This window comes from Ascaphus truei, chromosome 22 (assembly GCF_040206685.1).
Source record: "Ascaphus truei isolate aAscTru1 chromosome 22, aAscTru1.hap1, whole genome shotgun sequence".
Classification (NCBI taxonomy): Eukaryota; Metazoa; Chordata; class Amphibia; order Anura; family Ascaphidae; genus Ascaphus; species Ascaphus truei.
In genome coordinates, this window is record NC_134504.1 from 2027241 (window position 1) to 2046301 (window position 19061).

Here is a 19061-nt window from a genome sequence, read left to right on the forward strand (position 1 = left end):
CGGGATACTGCAATGCTAGAGATAAGGGGTCCTATTCTCGCGCTCCTAGCAGTACGGGCGGGATACTGCAATGCTAGAGATAAGGGGTCCTATTCTCGCGCTCCTAGCGGTACGGGCGGGATACTGCAATGCTAGAGATAAGGGGTCCTATTCTCGCGCTCCTAGCGGTACGGGCGGATACTGCACTGCTAGAGATAAGGGGTCCTATTCTCGCGCTCCTAGCGGTACGGGCGGGATACTGCAATGCTAGAGATAAGGGGTCCTATTCTCGCGCTCCTAGCGGTACGGGCGGGATACTGCAATGCTAGAGATAAGGGGTCCTATTCTCGCGCTCCTAGCAGTACGGGCGGGATACTGCAATGCTAGAGATAAGGGGTCCTATTCTCGCGCTCCTAGCAGTACGGGCGGGATACTGCAATGCTAGAGATAAGGGGTCCTATTCTTGCGCTCCTAGCGGTACGGGCGGATACTGCAATGCTAGAGATAAGGGGTCCTATTCTCGCGCTCCTAGCGGTACGGGCGGGATACTGCAATGCTAGAGATAAGGGGTCCTATTCTCGCGCTCCTAGCGGTACGGGCGGATACTGCAATGCTAGAGATAAGGGGTCCTATTCTCGCGCTCCTAGCGGTACGGGCGGATACTGCAATGCTAGAGATAAGGGGTCCTATTCTCGCGCTCCTAGCGGTACGGGCGGGATACTGCAATGCTAGAGATAAGGGGTCCTATTCTCGCGCTCCTAGCGGTACGGGCGGGATACTGCAATGCTAGAGATAAGGGGTCCTATTCTCGCGCTCCTAGCGGTACGGGCGGATACTGCACTGCTAGAGATAAGGGGTCCTATTCTCGCGCTCCTAGCGGTACGGGCGGATACTGCAATGCTAGAGATAAGGGGTCCTATTCTCGCGCTCCTAGCGGTACGGGCGGGATACTGCAATGCTAGAGATAAGGGGTCCTATTCTCGCGCTCCTAGCGGTACGGGCGGATACTGCAATGCTAGAGATAAGGGGTCCTATTCTCACGCTCCTAGCGGTACGGGCGGATACTGCACTGCTAGAGATAAGGGGTCCTATTCTCACGCTCCTAGCGGTACGGGCGGATACTGCACTGCTAGAGATAAGGGGTCCTATTCTCACGCTCCTAGCGGTACGGGCGGATACTGCAATGCTAGAGATAAGGGGTCCTATTCTCGCGCTCCTAGCGGTACGGGCGGATACTGCAATGCTAGAGATAAGGGGTCCTATTCTCGCGCTCCTAGCGGTACGGGCGGATACTGCAATGCTAGAGATAAGGGGTCCTATTCTCGCGCTCCTAGCGGTACGGGCGGATACTGCAATGCTAGAGATAAGGGGTCCTATTCTCGCGCTCCTAGCGGTACGGGCGGGATACTGCAATGCTAGAGATAAGGGGTCCTATTCTCGCGCTCCTAGCAGTACGGGCGGGATACTGCAATGCTAGAGATAAGGGGTCCTATTCTCGCGCTCCTAGCGGTACGGGCGGATACTGCAATGCTAGAGATAAGGGGTCCTATTCTCGCGCTCCTAGCAGTACGGGCGGATACTGCAATGCTAGAGATAAGGGGTCCTATTCTCACGCTCCTAGCGGTACGGGCGGATACTGCAATGCTAGAGATAAGGGGTCCTATTCTCGCGCTCCTAGCAGTACGGGCGGGATACTGCAATGCTAGAGATAAGGGGTCCTATTCTCGCGCTCCTAGCGGTACGGGCGGGATACTGCAATGCTAGAGATAAGGGGTCCTATTCTCGCACTCCTAGCAGTACGGGCGGGATACTGCAATGCTAGAGATAAGGGGTCCTATTCTCGCGCTCCTAGCGGTACGGGGGGATACTGCAATGCTAGAGATAAGGGGTCCTATTCTCGCGCTCCTAGCAGTACGGGCGGATACTGCAATGCTAGAGATAAGGGGTCCTATTCTCGCGCTCCTAGCGGTACGGGCGGATACTGCAATGCTAGAGATAAGGGGTCCTATTCTCGCGCTCCTAGCGGTACGGGCGGATACTGCAATGCTAGAGATAAGGGGTCCTATTCTCACGCTCCTAGCAGTACGGGTGGGATACTGCAATGCTAGAGATAAGGGGTCCTATTCTCGCGCTCCTAGCAGTACGGGTGGGATACTGCAATGCTAGAGATAAGGGGTCCTATTCTCGCGCTCCTAGCGGTATGGGCGGATACTGCAATGCTAGAGATAAGGGGTCCTATTCTCGCGCTCCTAGCGGTACGGGCGGGATACTGCAATGCTAGAGATAAGGGGTCCTATTCCCGCGCTCCTAGCGGTATGGGCGGATACTGCAATGCTAGAGATAAGGGGTCCTATTCTCACGCTCCTAGCGGTACGGGCGGGATACTGCAATGCTAGAGATAAGGGGTCCTATTCCCGCGCTCCTAGCGGTACGGGCGGGATACTGCAATGCTAGAGATAAGAGGTCCTATTCCCGCGCTCCTAGCAGTACGGGTGGGATACTGCAATGCTAGAGATAAGGGGTCCTATTCTCGCGCTCCTAGCGGTACGGGCGGGATACTGCAATGCTAGAGATAAGGGGTCCTATTCTCGCGCTCCTAGCGGTACGGGCGGGATACTGCAATGCTAGAGATAAGGGGTCCTATTCTCGCGCTCCTAGCGGTACGGGCGGATACTGCAATGCTAGAGATAAGGGGTCCTATTCTCGCGCTCCTAGCGGTACGGGCGGGATACTGCAATGCTAGAGATAAGGGGTCCTATTCTCGCGCTCCTAGCGGTACGGGCGGATACTGCAATGCTAGAGATAAGGGGTCCTATTCTCGCGCTCCTAGCGGTACGGGCGGATACTGCAATGCTAGAGATAAGGGGTCCTATTCTCGCGCTCCTAGCAGTACGGGCGGATACTGCAATGCTAGAGATAAGGGGTCCTATTCTCACGCTCCTAGCGGTACGGGCGGATACTGCAATGCTAGAGATAAGGGGTCCTATTCTCGCGCTCCTAGCAGTACGGGCGGGATACTGCAATGCTAGAGATAAGGGGTCCTATTCTCGCGCTCCTAGCGGTACGGGCGGATACTGCAATGCTAGAGATAAGGGGTCCTATTCTCGCGCTCCTAGCGGTACGGGTGGGATACTGCAATGCTAGAGATAAGGGGTCCTATTCTCACGCTCCTAGCAGTACGGGTGGGATACTGCAATGCTAGAGATAAGGGGTCCTATTCTCGCGCTCCTAGCAGTACGGGTGGGATACTGCAATGCTAGAGATAAGGGGTCCTATTCCCGCGCTCCTAGCGGTACGGGCGGATACTGCAATGCTAGAGATAAGGGGTCCTATTCTCACGCTCCTAGCGGTACGGGGGATACTGCAATGCTAGAGATAAGGGGTCCTATTCTCGCGCTCCTAGCGGTACGGGCGGATACTGCAATGCTAGAGATAAGGGGTCCTATTCCCGCGCTCCTAGCGGTATGGGCGGATACTGCAATGCTAGAGATAAGGGGTCCTATTCTCACGCTCCTAGCGGTACGGGCGGGATACTGCAATGCTAGAGATAAGGGGTCCTATTCTCGCGCTCCTAGCGGTACGGGCGGGATACTGCAATGCTAGAGATAAGGGGTCCTATTCTCGTACTCCTAGCGGTACGGGCGGATACTGCAATGCTAGAGATAAGGGGTCCTATTCTCGCGCTCCTAGCGGTACGGGCGGGATACTGCAATGCTAGAGATAAGGGGTCCTATTCTTGCGCTCCTAGCGGTACGGGCGGATACTGCAATGCTAGAGATAAGGGGTCCTATTCTCGCGCTCCTAGCGGTACGGGCGGGATACTGCAATGCTAGAGATAAGGGGTCCTATTCTCGCGCTCCTAGCGGTACGGGGGGATACTGCAATGCTAGAGATAAGGGTCCTATTCTCGCGCTCCTAGCGGTACGGGGGGATACTGCAATGCTAGAGATAAGGGGTCCTATTCTCGCGCTCCTAGCGGTACAGGCGGGATACTGCAATGCTAGAGATAAGGGGTCCTATTCTCGCGCTCCTAGCGGTACGGGCGGATACTGCAATGCTAGAGATAAGGGGTCCTATTCTCGCGCTCCTAGCGGTACGGGCGGATACTGCAATGCTAGAGATAAGGGGTCCTATTCTCGCGCTCCTAGCAGTACGGGCGGATACTGCAATGCTAGAGATAAGGGGTCCTATTCTCACGCTCCTAGCGGTACGGGCGGATACTGCAATGCTAGAGATAAGGGGTCCTATTCTCGCGCTCCTAGCAGTACGGGCGGGATACTGCAATGCTAGAGATAAGGGGTCCTATTCTCGCGCTCCTAGCGGTACGGGCGGATACTGCAATGCTAGAGATAAGGGGTCCTATTCTCGCGCTCCTAGCGGTACGGGTGGGATACTGCAATGCTAGAGATAAGGGGTCCTATTCTCGCGCTCCTAGCAGTACGGGTGGGATACTGCAATGCTAGAGATAAGGGGTCCTATTCCCGCGCTCCTAGCGGTACGGGCGGATACTGCAATGCTAGAGATAAGGGGTCCTATTCTCGCGCTCCTAGCGGTACGGGCGGATACTGCAATGCTAGAGATAAGGGGTCCTATTCCCGCGCTCCTAGCGGTATGGGCGGATACTGCAATGCTAGAGATAAGGGGTCCTATTCTCACGCTCCTAGCGGTACGGGCGGGATACTGCAATGCTAGAGATAAGGGGTCCTATTCCCGCGCTCCTAGCGGTACGGGCGGATACTGCAATGCTAGAGATAAGGGGTCCTATTCTCGCGCTCCTAGCGGTATGGGCGGGATACTGCAATGCTAGAGATAAGAGGTCCTATTCCCGCGCTCCTAGCGGTACGGGCGGGATACTGCAATGCTAGAGATAAGGGGTCCTATTCTCGCGCTCCTAGCGGTACGGGCGGATACTGCAATGCTAGAGATAAGGGGTCCTATTCTCGCGCTCCTAGCGGTACGGGCGGGATACTGCAATGCTAGAGATAAGGGGTCCTATTCTCGCGCTCCTAGCGGTACGGGCGGGATACTGCAATGCTAGAGATAAGGGGTCCTATTCTCGCGCTCCTAGCGGTACGGGCGGGATACTGCAATGCTAGAGATCTCATGAGTAAGGGTTATTTAGTTAAACCCTTTGGCAAAGCGTTATAAGCCTGCAGCCCCGCCAAGGCATAACCACATTTTGCAGATACCTACACTGAATATATGTAATTATTGTCCCATAGACTAGTGAAAAATGTGAGAAAGCCCTGAAGGGGTTAAATAAAGCATATGCTTTTGTGAGTAGTGCAATTAAAAGCTGTCCAAAGCCAGTAACATAGTTACCTTACTATAGAGGTAAACTGTGGGTGCACAAATTCCCTGGTGTGAATATAATAAAGCTTACACATATTGCTTTCTGTCAGCCGTATACATTCACCTACTCTTCCATGGGGGGTGATGTGCAGACTGGCACTGGGGTGTATTGTACCTGCACTCATTGGGAACTTGGCAGTGGCTCTGTCCTGACGGGAGGAGACATACACCGCCAGGGAACTGCTATGTAAAGCGTATGCTTTATTTAACCCCTTAAGGGCTTTCTCACATTTTTCACTAGTCCATAGGACAATAATTACATATATTCAGTGTAGCTACCTGCAAATTCGGTTTTGCGCGCTTGTGAGCGTGGCCGGACAAATTAAATTTGATTGTGCTGACCGCGCCAAGCGGCAGCGTGGAGGCAGCCTGATGGGTATCTGAAGTTGAAGTGTTCCTATATGTAACGATGTGGAAGTTACAGTTTGTTGGTTTCGAAGAAGTTTGGTTGAAGGTTGTAAAACCTTTTAATGTAACATACAAACATCGAGTTTAATGGCAAATAAAATCCCCCTGGCCCCCGCTGGCCGCCCATTCCCACACTTTGATTTTTGGCTTTCTCTAAAATCTGCTTTCCTGGTGTACCCCTGGTGTATTTGAACGTTTGTCATACCCCCTGCCTTGTGTCGGCTACAAGCTGTACACACCGGCTTCCTTCTGTCTTTCCTGGTAAGTTGTAAGGTGTGCGTCTTCTTTGCACACACTCTAATTTATTGATATGATCTCCAGAACTGAACACCGTATTTTACGTGAGGTCTCCCCAGTGATCTACAAAGTACCGCTCTCTTTCTGCGGGTGATTGCAGTGGGGAAGTAATGAGGCATTTATACCCAACGGATGTATATAGCTTTGAAAATCCACGTACTGCGCTCATTTTGTTTGTAATACTGTACGTTTTTGTTTCAGGAAAACATGAACCTCTTCTCCGCGGACTCTACTTCCGATGTCTGGAAAGCGTATGTTGATTATATCGATGACATGGTTCTTGATGGATTCTTCAATGCTATTGACTGCTCCTTGAAATTCCTCCTGGATAACACAGGTACACTACGAGTAAAGTGGAATCTCGCACAAATGACCTGTCTTTAAAGTGAGCTGGATGAGACGCGCCTTTAAATCAGAACTTGACATCTCATGTACTTGTTAGTGCTTCCATGAAAACATACCGGAACCTACCAGAAACGTATTCTTCTCCGGGACCAGTACGGCTACTAGGCTGGTTTTACAATCACAATTTGAATTGCTTATCCCGGCTTTGCCCAATTATAAGGCAAGGTTTTTTCCCCAATAAAGTTATATTGAGCGCTCGCGCATGCGCAGACGGCTACTGCGTTAATATCTTACATCGGACCGAAGGCAGCAACACAGCGGCCAGCATTACCTAGTTACAGTGAGCAAGGGCTGGAATCGAGGGGGTCACCTTATTTTCAGGGTCACCCTATAATCGGACAAATATGGTAGTTTTCGCATTGAAAAAAAGAAAGACCCAAGATATAATCCCATTAACAGGTCTGAGGCATTCGTTAGCTCCTGTGCTGGCCGGGATTGTAGTGTTCGCTTGACCTGTAGTGACCTTGAACCTTGGTGTGTTCCATTGCAGATTCCAAAGCAGCCCCTGCCCCCTTGTTTGAAGAGCAGCTGGATCTCGTCATCCCCGACATGGTCTTCCGTCCATCTCTGGACCTCGGCGCCAATGATGGTCTCTACGATGTGATAGAAGGGCTCATCAACGACATCTATCGAATCTCGTCTTTGGTTCCCAGGCTGGCAGCGCACAACAGTTTCCCCCATTACCAGGTCATTTGTCCCTCTTCCTCCTGGGGCAGAAGTAGCACATCCAAGGACAACAAACTGCAACACGTGTAGTATAAAATGTGTCAGTTACCCCTAATGCCAGCAATTCATGCCACACACACACAAGTACACACAGGTACTGTGACACACACCGTTTAAACACTGACTCACGGATACAGAGGTACAGGCTTCACTGTTCCCTCTGATGCATCATAATAATAATTGTACATAGAATTTTTACAGACACAAACTCCGCTCCGAAGAGCTTATAATCTATTTTTTCAGTGCCTAAGGCACAGGGAGATAAAGTGACTTGCCCAAGGTCACAAGGAGCGGACCCTTGGATTTGACCCAGCCGACCCTGTTTCACAGTCCGTGGCACTCGGCCACTCCTGCAGGCCTGTCATGGTGCGACATTGTGTTGTGATATTCTGCACTAACACTGCTATAGAATCCTATTGTGATATTCTGTTTAACAGCAGGATACATTGTGTCATCTGAGGGAACAATGTCACACGCTCTGTCTGTATATACAGTGATGTACTGCACACAGATATTCACATGCACACTGTTGGTGGATCACGGCCAGCTTCCCCTGGTCAAATGTTTTCTATAGATGCCAACTTTCTGATCAATCTCCCACGCTGTTAGATGATCCCACAAGTGTGTAGACCGCCCAGTCAGCAGCTCAGATCTTTGCTTTTAGACAGCTGTAATCCGTAGAAGGGGGCTGGCCTTGTCTTTGGCTGATTAAAGGGACCTAATCTCAGCTGATTGCAGCTTCTCTGTGCATGAGAACAGCGGCTTTGATGAGCGTAGAAGAGTACAGAGCAACAATAGTGGGACCAAGTATGGGGCGAAAGGAAATGAGGAAGCAAGAAATGTAAAGGAATGAGATAAAGGCCCATGTTTACTAAGCAGCGCTAGGCCATAAGATACCACGGAGCTCTGGAAGACACTGTGAATGGGGCATAATGTGTCTTCTGGTGCAGGAAGGAGACTTGTACATGGCCTGAAATGTGAACCAAAGTCTCCCGATTTATGTCATTTGAAGTCCTATAAGGAGAGACACAAATGCACGTTCCTCCTCCTTAGCCGTCTTTCCTCTTTCAGATAAGCCTTGTATCCATCCCAAGCATTTTTTTTAACTCCCTCCGCTACCATTGTTGAGAGGCCATTCCATGTATCCACTGCCCTTAATGGTGAAGAAGGACTTTCTGGCATTTCCTCTGTGTCTCTCACTCCAGCTTCAGCGCTTGACCTAGCAGTGGCCAACACCAGTCCTCAAGGGCTACCAACAGGTCAGGATTTTAGGATATCCCTGCTTCAGTGCAAGTGGCTCAGTCGTTGACTGCATCACCTGTGCTGAAGCAGGGATATCCTTAAAACTTGATCTATTGGTGACCCTTGAGGACTGGGGTTGGCCACTCTTGGTTTGACCTCTCGTTCTTTCTCTGAATGATGACTCTGTGGTTCTTCTTCAGGCTGATATGGAAGACATGGCCGATTTAGCCGACATGAGAAACTTCCTCATGGAGTGCGTTCAGACCATGATGACTACGTGCGCAGAATACCGCAACTCCTTTGACCACTACTCGTACCTGTACGTGGACGATAGGAAGGAGTTCATCCGTCAGTTCCTGTTATATGGCCACGTCCTGACTGCGGAAGAAATAGAAGCCCACGCTGAAGATGGCGTCCCCGAGACTCCCCCAACCTTACAGCAGTTTAAAGAGCAGATCGATTCCTACGAGAAAATCTACGATGAAGTCAGCCGCATGGAGCCCATCAATGTCTTCGACAGTTGGATGAAGGTTGATGCCCGACCCTTTAAATGCGCTTTGTTGAACGTGATTAAGAGATGGAGTCTTATGTTTAAACAGCATCTGATTGACCATGTCACTCACAGGTACGGGAAAAATATCTTCATGCCAACCTTGTCCTTCAGGATTTCAATGTTTTGGGGAAATACTTCTGCAGGTTGTGATACCTTTTGGTGGAAATGGAACCCACAGTTGCAAGTTCACCCAATACATAGTTATGTCAAACCTTATAGCTTGTACAGGAGTTGGACTAATACATTCAACTTAATGTTTAACAACCTGTATTGTATTGTATGTCTTTATTTATATAGCGCCATAAATGTACATAGCGCTTCACAGTAGTAATACATATCATATAAATAACAAATAATATAAATAAGAGATCATGGGAATAAGTGCTTCAGACATACTGTAAAAGTAACATTAAGGAAGGAGTCCCTGCTCCGAGGAGCTTACAATCTAATTGGTAGGTAGGGAGAACGTACAGAGACAGTAGGAGGGAATTCTAGTAAGTGCGTCTGCAGGGGGCCAAGCTTTATGTATCATGTGTCCATGATTATCCAGTGCTATTCATATGCTTCTTTAAGCAGATGTGTCTTAAGGTCGGTCTTAAAGGTGGATAGCGAGGGGGCTAGTCGGGTATTGAGGGGAAGGGCATTCCAGAGGTGTGGGGCAGTCAGTGAGAAAGGTTTAAGGCGGGAGAGAGCTTTAGATACAAAGGGGGTAGAAAGAAGACATCCTTGAGAAGAACGCAAGAGTCGGGATGGTGCATAGCGAGAAATTAGGGCTGAGATGTAAGGAGGGCAGAAGAATGTAAAGCTTTAAAAGTGAGCAGGAGAATTGAGTGTGAGATACGGGATTTGATCGGAAGCCAGGAGAGGGATTTCAGGAGGGGAGATGCTTATACAGATCTAGGAAAGAGTAGAGTGATTCTGGCAGCAGCGTTTAGGATACATTGTAGGGGAGACAGGTGAGAGGCAGGAAGGCCGGACAGCAGGAGGTTACAGTAATCAAGACGGGAGAGAATGAGGGCCTGAGTCAGAGTTTTAGCAGTTGAGTAACAGAGGAAAGGGCGTATCTTTGTGATATTGAGGAGGAAAAAGCGACAAGTTTTAGAAACGTTTTGAATATGAGAGGAGAATGAGAGAGAGGAATCAAGTGTAACCCCTAGGCAGCGTGCTTGGGCTACTGGGTGAATGATCGTATTTCCAATAGCAATGTGGAAGGAGGTAGTAGGGCCAGGTTTGGGAGGAAGTATAAGGAGCTCTGTTTTTGCCATGTTAAGTTTCAGTCGGCGGATGGCCATCCAGGATGATATTCCAGAGAGGCATTCAGAAACTTTGGTCTGTATAGCAGGTGTAAGGTCAGAAAGGTAAATTTGTGTGTTGTCAGCATAGAGGTGATATTTAAACCCAAAAGATGTGATTAGGTCACCTAGAGAGAGTGTGTAAAGAGAAAAGAGAAGGGGTCCCAGGACAGAGCCCTGGGGTACCCCCACAGAGAGATCAATAGAGGAGGAGGAGGTGTTGGCAAAAGAGACACTGAAAGTACGATGGGAGAGGTAAGAGGAGATCCAGGATAAAGCTTTATTCCGAATACCAAGAGTATGGAGAATGTGAAGGAGAAGAGGGTGGTCCACGGTGTCGAATGCTGCAGAGAGGTCGAGTAATATGAGCAGAGTGTAATGACCTCTGTCTTTGGCAGCATGGAGGTCGTCAGTTATTTTAGTGAGGGCTGTTTCAGTAGAGTGAGCATTGCGGAAGCCAGATTGTAGAGGGTCTAGGAGAGAATAGGTGTTGAGAAAGTTTAGCAATCGAGAGAATACAAGACGTTCAAGGAGTTTGGAGGCAAAAGGCAGGAGGGAGACAGGTCGATAGTTAGAAGGATAGAGAGGGTCAAACTCACACAAGTGGCTTCAGTCCACTGTTGAAGGCCAAAAGAAGAGGTTAGAGAAAGAAAGCGGGAAGCCCAAGGGAGAGAGGGGTCATCAATGTGGCAATTGAAGTCCCCAAGGAGAAGAACAGGGGAGTCTGAGGAGATCAGCCTATTGATAAGTTGGAAGACAAGCTTTCATAGGGGACCACAAGGTTAGGAGACCCCAATTATCTTCTTCAGACATATACTGTGTGTGAGGAAGTGTGAGTTTTCTGAAGCTTGTGAGATTTACAGGGTGACAAACACAGGTCTCAATTGACCAGAAGTACAGAACTCTGCTCTATACCAGGAAATACTATTGAACACCTTTTTCAAAACTATACTTATTACCTATATTGACTGCAGAGTCTGCTACCAAATCCCCAGCGCAGAGCCAAACCAACCTGACCATGCTAGTGAATCCCTGAAGGATGTCCCTGAATGGGTTGCTGGTTTTATACCTTGCTTATAATAAAGGAGATTAAACACATGCCATACACGCCCTCGTACGCATCTGAGAAACAACACAACTTTCAGACATATAAAAATACTGATAGTTGTCTGATTTTTATCTGAAAGACGCCAATCATCGAGATTGAAACCATTAACACGTCCACATGTTGGTCTGGCTGCAAAAAGGGTTCATGTTAGGACCGAGAATTTACTTTACCACAGCAGTTTTGGGATGTCGCCCCGTCCCACGTCTCAGCTCACCATGTTTACATAATAACGTTACAAATGATTATAAAATACTTAGACGTGTCAAATAAAGGTTAAAAAAACAGCAATCACCCAGATGTGACCCCTTAAACATGCCACTGCCATTAGTACACTTTGCCCCCGTGAGAGACTGACACCTTAACCCTGTCACTGCCATTAGTACACTTTGCCCCTAGGAGGGACTGAACCCTTAACCCTGTCACTGCCATTAGTACACTTTGCTCCTACAAGAAATTGCCACAATAAAACAAGCTATGGTGTTACAATGTTCTTATATACAACATTTCATGTGGTCGTGTTTCCTTCCTCAGTTTGGCTGATCTGGAAGAGTTTACTAAGCTGGCAGAGAAAGGTTTGACTAAACAGCTGAAAGAAGGAGATTACAATGGTTTGGTAGAGATCATGGGTCACCTAATGGCTGTCAAGGAAAGACAAAGCAGCACAGACGAGATGTTTGAACCTCTGAAACAAACAATTGAACTGCTGAAGATTTATGAACAGGAGCTGCCAGAAGAAGTCTATAAACAGCTGGAGGTTAGTCATAAAACATCGAAATACCTCATCCCACGTTCTGTAATAAACCAATATGTCTCCTGTGCTAAGTGAAAACCGTCAGGATGAGGCTCCAGTGAATAAAATCCCATCTCATACCCACAGCCGGCCAACCTCAGATGCACTTGCTGATAGAAAAAGAGGGGTAGCTTAGGGCACCGTGATTAGTATGGAGTACCATGAAAAACTAGGGTGGTCCTGTTTAAAACAATGAATATGACCCTTGTTTTGAAGAGGCTGATTCTGTTTAACGTATGTGGGGAAACTGAATGGTGATCCTGACTTTTTTAAAGGGTGGTCCTACTGAAGACTTGAGGGCCAACTGTGTGTCTTAGAGAGTGACCCTTGTAAAGACCAAGTGGATCACTTTATATAGTCCGAAGAGGCCACTCGGGCATCTACCGGCCCAAACTCCCCATTGACTTACTGTAAATAGGGATGACACATACGACTGCTTCAGGATGTATAGATTAAGACCTTAAGGGGGCAATGGTTGGGTCTTTGTAGGATCACGCTTTCAAAACTCAGACTCATCCTACAACGTCTATGGGGTAACTGATATACGTACCTACGAGGATGATGTTGCCTTTTAAAAATGTTTTCCTATAACAGCCTTTGGGAATAATTGATGTGTAGATGATCTGACTTTTTATTGGGTCTTCCCATTGATGTTTGTGAGGAGGAACGGTCTGTGTATGAAACTGTGCCTGGTGTTGTAACGTGCGATGATTAGAGTCTAATGGCGAATCTAAGAGAATGATCCAAACTTCTAAAGTCCACTCGGGTGTTCGGTAGAGATGGACAAACGTACAAAAATCAATTTGCTTTTTTTTTTTTAAACTTCGGAAAGTTTATCTGAACTTTTGAAACCGAAACTTCTAGTGATGTGGTCCCCTGCGGTTTCTAAGTGATATCCCCGCTTCTAGTTCTCCTTAGCAAAATATTTATTTATTTCCCCCCAAAGTATTTAAAAAGGTATGAATTAAACGTCTGTTGTTTTACGAGAGTTGTAAAAAATGCGAAAGAACGCCTTTTATCCCCATTTCTAGTACCGTGCGCCAATTATATATACGGGTAGTAATCCCGATCCATTCTTAAATGTACTTAGGCGTATGATGTGTGTAACTGGCAAAGTAGATGTGGCTATAGCCCCTGACACCCGCCCATTACATGGTAGCCGTCGGAAATGTAAAAAGGGGAGCGACGCGTTTCACTTTTAAGAGCAGGGTACCGCTGGACCTGTGCCGCCATCGTAAAGCAATGTCTACTTTTGTTGATTACAAAATACCCACTTGTTGGCCCTTAGTCTATAAACAGCGATGGCACAAATTCAGCGTTATCGCACGCACAGCGCCCTTGAAATCAACGTGGCTTTCCGTGGGTTGGTGCCCATGCAGTTTATAGAGTAAGAACCACTGTACCTTTTCGGCATTTTATTTGATATGATTCTCCAGCCGTGGTCTGATAGCAGTTACATGTTCTGTGCTGGTGTCTGAGCTATCAGCGCATAACGCCATCATTGCGTGATCACTCAGGAGCTGCCCGAGAAATGGAACAACATAAAGAAGATGGCGATAACCGTGAAGCAGCACGTGGCTCCTCTGCAGGCCAACGAGGTCACGCTGCTGCGCAGGAACTGCGCAACGTTTGATGTCGAGCAGCACAACTTCCGAGAGCGGTTCCGTAAGGAGGCGCCTTTTAGGTGAGGCTAAGACGGAACCGTTTACCGTAGGCCGTATTTGCATGCGCTTCTATAACCCAGGCTGTGCTGGGTAATGCGGCTCATAGGAAGTCCATGTTAAATGGATGAGAAGCAAAAAGTGACACTGTGTGCTCATTTGCATGTCATTGCCCAGAATCCCTGGCTGCCGTGGAAGCACTGTTTGCCAACAGATAATGGGGAAGGACAGGGTTGCAGGCCTGTCTGAGACGTGCGAGTGTGCTCACACGTGGGGTTTTTATTTGCTGTGCGGTGGAGCGTCTCCGTGACTTTTTTAATCTCGTGCTTTTCATTGCACGATCGTCAATTCAGGAATTGTCTTCTCTCGTTATGTCTTTGTGTCCCCGTATTACTGATGTAGCGCGGGACATTGTTCCCCCTGATCCCAAAACACGGGTTAGCTGGAGGGCGGCCGGCTAAGGGGAACTGTGAGGAAGTACCCACGGGGGGGTGGGCATGAGGAACAGCCTCCCAGCAGAGGTGGTAGGGGCTAATACCGTCAGGGAATGAAAACGTGCTTGGGGTCAACCTAATGATAAACCCTAAATACGTAAGAAAGCCCCAAGGATCAAAAAGGTCTGAGGTTTTACAGCAGGAAGACACGGGGTGGACACAAGTCGCTCTGATTTGCCGCCACGTTCGATGTTCCTGGGGTACTCTTGTTTCTATCCCAAATGGCTTAGATTTCCTTTTCTGCGTTAGCCTCCACGTCCGCTCGGTGGCCGGGGTGAAGGCTCACGCAGAAAGGAAATGGATCCAACACCCTTTCCACCAACTTCCTGACATTTGCCGAGCCTGACGCCCTCAGTTTCATAGCATGACCTCTTATTCTAGCCTCCCACTTTCTCTCTGTACCCTGCTGATACACTTGAGCCACCTATGCTCAATCTTTTCAATGTACAATCAGTCCCTGCTTCAGCATAGGTGGCTCAATCAGAGGCTCTGTGCTGGGATATCCTGAAAACCTGACCTGTTGGGGGGGGAAGGGGGGGCTTGTGGACTGGAGTTGAGCCCCCTGCTGTAGATTGTAAGGTGTATATAGTTACTGTAAAACAGCTGAATTAATTCCTTGTGTGTTTTCCAGGTTTGAAAGCTCATTCCCTTATCAGATGCTTGATGCCAAACACATGGAGATTAAGAGAATGGAATCCACAATGTCCTCGATTTATGAATCAGCGGCTTTGTTTGAAGTTAACATTCCGGATTACAAGCAGCTGAAACAGTGCAGGAAGGAGGTTTGTCTTCTGAAGGAACTCTGGGACATGATCTCATTGGTCACATCTAGCATGGACGACTGGCAAACCACAAAGTGGAGAGAGATCAATGTGGATAACATGGATCTAGAGTGTAAAAGATTTGCAAAGGACATCAGAAACTTGGATAAAGAGATGCGGGCGTGGGATGCTTTCACAGGTCTTGATAACCAAGTGAAGAATATATTGACGTCTTTAAGAGCTGTAGCTGATCTTCAGAATTCCGCCATCCGGGAAAGGCACTGGAGCCAACTCATGCAGGCAACTGGTGTCCGGTTCACCATGGATGAAGACACTACTCTTGCCGACCTGCTCAAACTCAATCTTCATAATTTCGAAGACGAGGTTCGTGGCATTGTGGACAAAGCTGTCAAAGAGATGGGCATGGAGAAGGTGTTGAAGGAACTTGACACAACCTGGACTGGTATGAACTTCCGGTATGAACCACACCCGCGTACCAGTGTTCCCTTGATAAAGTCGGACGAGGAGCTTATTGAGACTTTGGAGGACAATCAAGTCCAACTGCAGAACCTGATGACCTCAAAGTACATAGCGTTTTTCTTGGAAGAAGTGTCGGGCTGGCAAAAGAAATTGTCCACCGCCGACTCTGTGATTTCCATCTGGTTTGAGGTTCAACGCACATGGTCTCACCTGGAAAGCATTTTCATTGGTTCAGATGATATTCGATCGCAGCTTCCTGAGGTACGGTTTAGGAGCACCATCCCCTTTTCAATCCATCCTCAAATGATATCAAGACCAAGTTTCTCAGGAGCTTAATCTATGTCCTCTGATGCAGCCCACCATCGGCCAATCGGCTGCTTTGGCAGATATAGAATAAGTCCCTGGACCTTCTTAGAGTTGATGATGATCTCCTCTATCCAATGTGTATGTTATAAACTACACTTACAATATTACAGCATTGCCACACACACACACACAATGCATTGCTGTGCCCCCCAGCATTGCCACACACACAATGCATTGCTGTGCCCCCCAGCATTGCCACACACAGAGTGAATTGCGGTGCCCTCCAGCATTGCCACACACACAGTGCATTGCTGTGCCCTCCAGCATTGCCACACACACAATGCATTGCTGTGCCCCACAGCGTTGCCACACACACAATGCATTGCTGTGCCCTCCAGCATTGCCACACACACAATGCATTGCGGTGCCCTCCAGCATTGCCACACACACACAACGCATTGCGGTGCCCTCCAGCATAGAAGGGGTTCAAGAACAAAATAATGCTACATTAAATCAGCAATACAGGTTTCATTTATTGACCCCCTGCTTCCAGAGATACTTACCTCCATAGGGGGTGCCGGCATCTTTGTGGAAGTTTAAAGGTCCTGGTCACGCTGCTCCGGGTGACGTCACAGCTTCCTATTGGGCTGCGTGACATTTTAAACGCTGCCATTTTGTTAGGCACACAGTTCCTTTGCTGCATTGATACTGACACCCACTACGAAGGTGAGTATCTCTGGTTGGAGACCCCCCTGCTTCAATCCAGTAATAAAAACATAAAAACAAACATTAACTAAAACCTGTATTGCTGCTTTAACTATTCTATAAACCTGTTGATTTTTTCCGTACACAAATGACTATTTTTAAGACTTCTCGAGCAGCGGTAAGTGCAGCATTTTACTTGCTATAGAAATGTCACTTTCGGCTGTGCAAATCCCATCATTTTGCCTTCTACAAAGTAACAGCCTGAAGCCTTCTAAAATCTGCCATTTAGTATTGTACGGCAGTTCTGTAATCTGACTGTAATAACAGCCAGAGGAAATAGAAAATATCATGTCCTTGCATTACCAGCCGCAAGTTCACATCTTGTACATAAAAGTCTGTCAAATGCTGAAAGTTTTGGGAAGCATGAAAACGAGGTACTGTCGCAATAAAAGATACTCTGACCATTACTTTAATCCCGGCTGTTCAACTTGTAGCCAGTATAGGCAGGCAAATAATTTCGCCAACATTCGAATTCATTGCGAAAATGGCGTTTATTTGCAAGTGCGAGTACAGTATTCACGGATTGATTTAAAAAAATGCCATGCGCCTTTAAAGGAGCTCGCCACGCGACATATCGTGTTTTACTTTTATATTTTAATAGATGTGAAGCAGGGGGTCTCCGGAGCTGAACCGCGCTGATTTCTGCTCCGAGGACCCCTGCTTCCCGAGACACTTACCTCCGTAGGGGGTTCCGGTAGCTGCTCCAGCTGGGCTATTTGGGGTTATCGAAATGGCGGCTTAAACGTCCCGCGTCATTCGGGCCAATAGAAAGCCGTGACGTCATCCCTTGTGTCTTCCTATTGGCCGTGCGACCAGGACCTTTAAACTGCAGAGATAAACAGCACCCCCTACGGAGGAAACTATCTCTTTTACCTGCTTAGTTAAACTGCGTCTCGTTAAGCTCCGGGTTGGTTCTCGGTGGAACCGCACTTCTGACGGCAGAGAGACCTTTGCATAGCTTGGAATGAGCTTGAATGGAGAGAGCTGCGATATGGTGACAATGCGCTGCTCAATGTCTTCCCAGGACTCCAAACGCTTTGAAGGCATCGATAATGATTTCAAAGAGCTGGCGGCCGATGCCAACGGGACACCGAATGTAGTGGAAGCGACCAATAAACCCGGTCTATATGAGAAGCTGGAAGATATTCAGGAAAGGTACTGCACTGTGGGAACTATCTGACCATCATAGGCGTCGTTTCACTTAGTAGATTAAAAAATAATGTAATTCAAAGAATGCCAGAGACCCTTATGAAGAGCCAGGGATGCCACGGGCACTTGCTCGTTCTCTAGGGGGGTGAGGCTGACCCCCCTGACAGAGCAACCAGCCAGATCAGAAGGGACTTGGAGCCCTCTCCTCTTCCGTTTCCAGCATCTGGGCACCAGTGGTGTTATGGGATCGCTCCTGGAGCGTCCAAAAGCTCAGGTAGTGTCAGAGGTCCGGTGATGCTCCAAAGGTAAAACATCACTAGGGGCACCACGCTATGACCCTTTAAATCAGGCTCTTCACTGGCGCCCCACGTGGGGCCCTGGATGTGGCGCCCCACGCGGGGCCCTGGATGTGGCACCCCACGCGGGGCCCTGCATGGGGCGCCCCACGCGGGGCCCTGGATGGGGCGCCCCACGCGGGGCCCTGGATGTGGCGCCCCACGCGGGGCCCTGGATGTGGCGCCCCACGCGGGGCCCTGGATGTGGCGCCCCACTGTAAATATACACGGCACAGATGGAATAAATGTTGAAATATAGTCATTTTCAAGTATTTAAATGTATGTGAAATGACACTGGTATCCGTTTGTGGCCCCCCGACTCCCCAATCTTTCCTTATCTTGCCCCTTTGGAGAGTGAGTAGAAGAGCCCTGATGGGTTATGGAGATGTGTGATGGTACAGGACTATCGGGAAGGGCGACTGTCACATAACCGGGACGTTATCACAGACCTCGACCTTCTGAGATGACCTTTTGCTTGTCCTGCAGGTTATCCTTGTGCGAGAAAGCCCTGGCTGAATATCTGGACACCAAGAGACTGGCGTTCCCACGATTTTATTTCATTTCCTCTGCGGACCTGTTGGACATCCTTTCCAACGGTACCAACCCAGAACTCGTACGTAGCTTTCTCTTATAAATGATCACGCTAATTGTAATGAACGTTCTTACAGTAGCTGCATACAGTATTATGGGAATCCATTCTTCAATTACATAAGTGTTAAAAATCTAAAGAAGAAAATGCAAATTCCCTTGGAAAATTAATATAAATATATATATATGTTAAAAAAAAGGAAATCATTGTTAAACATATAAGTAAAAGAACCATTGTGTGTTTCCAACTAAGCTACTAGATGTATCAGTAATTATTACAGATGTAGGAGGCTTCATTGTTTCCTGTGGTATGCTGACATATTCCACGCGAGCGCTGCCACGGAATCCTATGGAAACACGTGGCAGGAAG

General features: G+C 48.7%; 1 protein-coding gene across 1 annotated transcript in view; it reads left to right on the forward strand.

Annotated features, from left to right (window-relative positions):
• DNAH9 (dynein axonemal heavy chain 9) overlaps positions 1–19061 on the forward strand; it is a 170084-nt gene that overhangs the window by 24362 nt on the left and 126661 nt on the right. Inside the window, exons 15-22 of the mRNA XM_075579638.1 lie at positions 6238–6373; positions 6932–7128; positions 8610–9034; positions 11894–12116; positions 13670–13836; positions 14939–15809; positions 17644–17774; positions 18590–18716. Coding sequence (XP_075435753.1) covers positions 6238–6373; positions 6932–7128; positions 8610–9034; positions 11894–12116; positions 13670–13836; positions 14939–15809; positions 17644–17774; positions 18590–18716 — 2277 coding nt within the window. The remainder of the gene's footprint in view (positions 1–6237; positions 6374–6931; positions 7129–8609; positions 9035–11893; positions 12117–13669; positions 13837–14938; positions 15810–17643; positions 17775–18589; positions 18717–19061) is intronic.